The 6,000-nt window shown below is 38.9% G+C and overlaps 1 protein-coding gene across 1 annotated transcript in view; it reads left to right on the top strand.

The window, feature by feature from the left end:
• The window catches only part of trabd2b (TraB domain containing 2B), a 71,360-nt gene that overhangs the window by 3,506 nt on the left and 61,854 nt on the right, over positions 1–6,000 (top strand). Inside the window, exon 2 of the mRNA XM_026927882.3 lies at positions 1,295–1,852. Coding sequence (XP_026783683.3) covers positions 1,295–1,852 — 558 coding nt within the window. The remainder of the gene's footprint in view (positions 1–1,294; positions 1,853–6,000) is intronic.

Here is a 6,000-nt window from a genome sequence, read left to right as displayed (position 1 = left end):
AAAATGTTGCAACATATAAAAACTGATTTTTGTAACTGAGAAACATTTCAGCTCAGGAGGAAAGTCTGTAGTGCTCAGAACTATAGACTGTAGAAATTTTGCTGCAGAAAATAACATTAGCAAGTGAAAATATTTTAAATATAATATATATTCATATAGGTGTATATATATAATTATAGATAATGGAAAATACTTCCTATGTAGAATACTAGAAAATAAATATGTTATAAAAACCTATTTCTAGAGATTTTACTAATTTTAATTCTTGTTTATTGGCAAATATTTTTAATTGACAATTAGTAGCATTTTTAAGCCTTTATTTCTAGAAAAAATTGAATTTATACTTAGATTATTTAAAGTTTGAAGTGAGTAAAATAATAATATACTAAAAAGAATCTTAGGTTTTATTTACAATAGCTGCACAATAAGGAATGTTAGATCAATTTGCTCATAATCACTTGCTAAGCTGTTGTGTTTTATACCACGTGTTCATCATGTGAAGATTTACCACAGACATCACTGAAGATTAACAGTCGTTAATGTTTTTTAGTACTTTTTAGTACTGCGTTTTTTAGTACTTTTTTTTTCCTTTTACAAAAAAAGTCCAGCTGAACATAAAATGATGCAATTTTTGAAGAAACTGTAAAAAAAAAAAAAAATAAATAAATAAAAAATAAGAGACTTGTGCCAGTGCCACCTTTGTCCAAAAAGGCCATTTGAATTATTATTTTAAAACCTAAAAAATGTATTATTCAATAATATTATATACAATAATATACATTCTATATAATCTCTGGTTATTATAACTGAGCTATAACATAGTTACAACAATAGTAAGAGGATACAACAACAACAACAACAACAACAATAATAATAATAATAATAAAATATTAGAACGTATATTTTTTATTACATTTCATATTTAAAATATGTATTTATTTTTAATTATATATTAACCCTAACCATTATTAATATATATTATATATTTTTTTATCAGAATAATAAAATATTTATTTATCAGAATAATAAAATATTTATTTCATTCACATTTTTTTCAAAGCAATTTCATATTTAGGTTTTAATTACTTAGCAGCGAGACAGAATTGTTCGTGAGCTCAGAGCTGAAAAGTTTTGTTCAGGGGTCTTAAGAGCGGCTCTGTGACTGTCCTGGTGTTTGAGCTCACGGCTTTCTGATCATGTTTTTAACTCTACATTCAAATGGTTGTATTTCAACCTTCATGAAATGATTCTGCTTCCCTTTGACACTGTCACTCTCACGTGTCCCCCTCCTCAGAGAGCGCTGAACTCCTTCCTGTGGACGGTGAAACGTCCTCCTCCTCAGCCGCCCTCCTACCTGTTCGGCACCATCCATGTGCCGTACACACGCGTGTGGGACTTTGTGCCTGAGAGCTCGAAGCGAGCCTTTCAGAGCAGCACGAGCGTGTTCTTCGAGCTGGACCTCACCGACCCTGTGACCGTGTCCAAGCTGGCCAGCTGTCAGCTCTTACCTAACGGCGAGAGCCTGAGGAGTCTGCTGCCTCGGGACATCTACCTCCGGCTGAAGCGCCACCTGGACTACGTGAGGCACATGATGCCGGCGTGGGTGAAGTCCGAGCAGCGCTTCTACGCTGACTACCTGTTCAAGGCCATCGCGGGAGACTGGGAGCGCAAGCGGCCCGTCTGGGTGATGCTGATGGTGAACTCGCTGACGGAGTGGGACGTGAGGTGGCGTGGAGCTCCTGTGCTCGACCTGTTCCTCGCCCGCGAGGCCGAGCGCATGGGCAAGAAGACTGGAGCTGTGGAGGACGTTGAGGAGCAGTGTCACCCGCTGAATCGACTCAGCTTCTCCCAGGTCAGTGTCTGTGTGTGTGTGTGTGTGTGTGTGTGTGTGTGTGTGGATTTCATGATCCCAGACACCACAGTAGTAGCAGTGACTCAGAATTTTTATAGGCAGGATATGTCTTATATTCCAGATGTGTGTGTGTGTATGTGTGTGAGTGTCCAGGTAGATCCTTTGTACCTCTTGTGCTGGTTTCTGGCTTTCAGTTACACCCAGATCGTTGCGTTCATGCACTCTTTGGTGAAAAAATGTTCTTTAAAAATCTCTTTCTATATTTTAGGGTTCATAGCTTCTTAAAAGACAGCTGGTTTAGAGCATTTTCTATTAGCGAAACACTTTGTTTTAGGGTTCTGTGTACAGTATATCCAGATTTAAATGCCAGATTTGAAAATCTGGTTCTAACCCTGACTGACTGTTTTTACTAGAATGGTGGGACTTACGTACTACAGCTGCCATGTATTAAGGCGTGGTCTATCTCTACTCATATCATCTCTGTCACCAGACAAACCACTTTTGTTGCAAAGCTGTAACACCAAGACGGTGAAAGGACGAGACTTTTACTCACAAACAATTTCCAAATACAGTCCAGAGTAAGACGATTAAAAAGACATAATCCAAAGGTCAGAAGGCTAGCATAACAGGAAGTGAGAGGCAGGATACAAGTGCATAAACTCACTATGAGAATAATCCATAATCAAAGTAAAACAAAAAGAGAATGTGGAAACAGGAATTAATGATACAAAAAGCATGAAAAGATGCAATGAACAATGGCTTAACATGGCTATGCATTGACAAACTAATTAAGGACTAACACAGAACAGGTGAACACAATCGGGTAACAAATCAATGACCGGACAAGGACGGAGATAGGACCTGTACAGAAAACCAAACAGAAACTCCAGCAAGAGAAAAAAAAAACAAATAACCCATCAAAGACGGCTCAGTCCTAGCAAAAACAAAGAGCTGAAAGAAATAAAGGCCAAACAGGAAGCAGGTGAGGAAGAGCAGGGCCAGTAAATTTCCTCGGAGAAGCGGACATGGCCATGGTAGTCTGATGATAGCCATGGACAACCTGGAGCTGATGAATTGAGCCCAGTGGTTCTGGGTATTGCCGGAATAATCAAGTGATGACAGTCTCATGCTGATGACATCACCATCTACATGTTGAGTAGGACAAATCAGAGGCAGGGTTTTGATTTATTGCACTGAGTCATGTGTGTATCTGCTGGAGGAAATTGGCCGTCAAAGCAGACCCGGTTGTGGATTAAGTGCTATTTATTATGTACTGACAAACAGGAGCAGGACAAAATCGAAGGAGACGTCTGATTGTGCTGCATTGCTGGGAGAGTGCTGCACTGCTGAGTAGATTGATAGATCTGGGTTGAGATGAACGATGAACAGTATGGAAGAATCGTGTTACGCGGTATCCTGTGACCGCGGACTGAAAGACGGACCCAAGAACCTAATTACGTGATGACATAAGCATGGAGACTATCTGCCTTTAATTTCTCAGCCTATATAAAAAGCATAGAAGTGAGGTCAGTTATAAAATTGCCCGCATCAGGGGTCATAATTTACACTCTGTCACTCTGTCATGGCTCCTGGTGAATAAGCGCTTGGCTAGGTGACATACACACTCCCAGAAACACTAACACACCAACTTACTGCAACCCAACCTGCAAGCCAGCGAGACTCCGGATCTAATTTGAGAGATGTCGCATGAGCTACACAGATTCTCACTTTTCATTCTCCTAACTATGCTGTCAAAGGAGTGTGGTGAGGAATCGTGGGAAATGTAGGCCATGCACTGGATGATGGCTTCGTCTTCGACGAGGTCAGAGCGCCCGTCTCGTTCCCAGACCGAGAGTGAGAAAGGTTTCTGTTTGTTTTTTTAAGCATATTTTATTTGTATTGCTTATCCAGATGAACTCAGATGAACTTGAGCATGGATGAAATTCCAGCTTTCAGATGTGTCCCTGCAAATAGGTGAAAGGTAACACTCTATTTATTCATACCACGGTGTAGGGTGTAGGATTTTAACTCTAAAAAAATGTTAAGAGAGTCATGAGAGTCATGAGAGTCGGTAAGTGATATTTGTCAACACGTCTACGGGTGACACAAGCGGGTGGATGTAAGCTTCTTTATTAAGAAATCCAAATCCTCAGACAAACTCACAAACAGTAGGCAGGCGTGGGTCAACCGATCAGACAAACAAACTCGGAAATCAAGACGCAAAGCAGAAAAAGTGTAAAAAAAAAAAAAAAAAGGGATAATAAACCAATGAAAGCAAAATGCTCAGAGTTGAGGAAACAGGTGAAGTTAATAATGAGGTGAGAGTAATAGATGTAACATCTGGACTGGAGTGCTGATGTCACAAAATTGTCTGAATTGTCTGGAACAATCATAATCACCACAGGCACAGGTCAAAACTCAAACAGAGCAACGTAGAAGGCTGAAATAAAAAATGGAGAAAACAAACAGAAATATGAGAAATAATGCTCAGAATTGAAATCAAAAGAAAGTCAAAACGTTGCATGAGAAAAACGAGCTGCTTAAATCCAGAGGAAGCAGGTGTGCTAGTGTTCAGGTGAATAAGGAGACGTAAATCCAGGTCGGATCCGGAGCGGATTGGGGAGCGATGGCTCCTGAAGGGAATCCAGAGAGGACGTTATTATTATTATGAGGGTAAGTCAAAAATAAAACCTTACAAGTGCAATATAAATCAGAGAAACAGCTGTAATGTACACAGCTGTAATTTACATAATTTACGATCTCGCGTTCCATTGGGTGGAAAGACCTTTCAGTCAGGTGAAGAAGTGCAACAGATGGTGCATCAGTGGCTGCACGTGCAACCAGAAGAATCTTTTTCTAGAGGAATCTGGATACTTGTTAAACACTTGAACAGTTGCATTGAACAAAATGGGGATTATGTAAAAAAAAAAAAAAATTATAGACTTTTGTGACACCTATTTGCAATAAACAATGCAAAATAAAAACAATAACGTTCTTGAATTTTAATTCATTCAATAATGGTTTTCATTTGACTCACTCTCATATTATTATTATTATTATTATTATTATTATTATTATTGCCTGTTGTCTTGGGATCATGACTTATCTTTCTCTTGATTATGACCAAGGTTAATTATAAAGATTCTGTTAAACCTGGCCTGTGATTTGAACTTTAATTCATTCGTAGCTATTTAAAAAATCTGGCACAACAAAATTTATTAAAATCCAAAAAGCTGAATTTATTGAATTTACACAGTAGGGGTTGCATAGACTAGTTGACTGTGTGAAATGGTGCTTTCAGAGCCACGGGTTGCACATCACTATCCAGTCCTTCTTAGCTAGTTTAGTCGTGCTGGCTCCAAGAGGTTGATCCAGACTCGCCTTCAGACACTGCTAATGCCGGAGTTGAACATGGCGGAAAACCTCTTAGGTAGAAACAGGGTCTTAGGAAGGCCAGTCACTGAGCTGTATGGATGGCTCTGCTGACACACATGAGAAAAGTTACTGTGTTTCCATCACTCCGAGCATTGCTTGTTTTCACATGCTTTTGTTGTTGTTTTAATTTAATTTAATTTTCTTCTCCTCTGTTAGTTCACTGGTTTTCATTAGCTCAGTCTGTTATTTGGGTCACATGTCTCTTGTTATTACTTCATCACACTGTGTATATATTTCCGGTTCGTGCTCTCGGTCATTGCGTGGTCTTGCTTCTCATTTCTTGTTTCGTCTTTCTTGGTTTGCTTTTCTTACTTCTTCATAACTTTCCTAACAACTCCTTAAATCCTTCTGTCTGTTAAAATTGTACAAGTCTTTCATGGGATCAAGTTCTTTTTTAATGCATGATATCCTACTGTTCTCTATCATTCAGCAATTATTTAAACGTGTCACATCTTTGACTGACTTTCCTAAAAGCCAATGATCCGGGATACATTTTAAACCGAATCCTTCAGAGAGTTATTTTCAGAAAAACGTCAAAAATTGTGGCCTCTCTAGACGTGTCACATTTCCACACACAGAAACGATAAGCAGAATAAACACGTAGCTGGAGTGTGAGTGTAGGAATTTTGGAGTTTGTAGAATTGCAGCTTGCCATTTAGGGAATTTCATGCCTCCTACACCTTTTGGGAGTCAATTCCAATTACTTCTAAACT

The sequence above is a fragment of the Pangasianodon hypophthalmus genome, chromosome 8 (assembly GCF_027358585.1).
Source record: "Pangasianodon hypophthalmus isolate fPanHyp1 chromosome 8, fPanHyp1.pri, whole genome shotgun sequence".
NCBI lineage: Eukaryota > Metazoa > Chordata > Actinopteri > Siluriformes > Pangasiidae > Pangasianodon > Pangasianodon hypophthalmus.
This window is presented reverse-complemented; position numbering and strand designations above follow the sequence as displayed.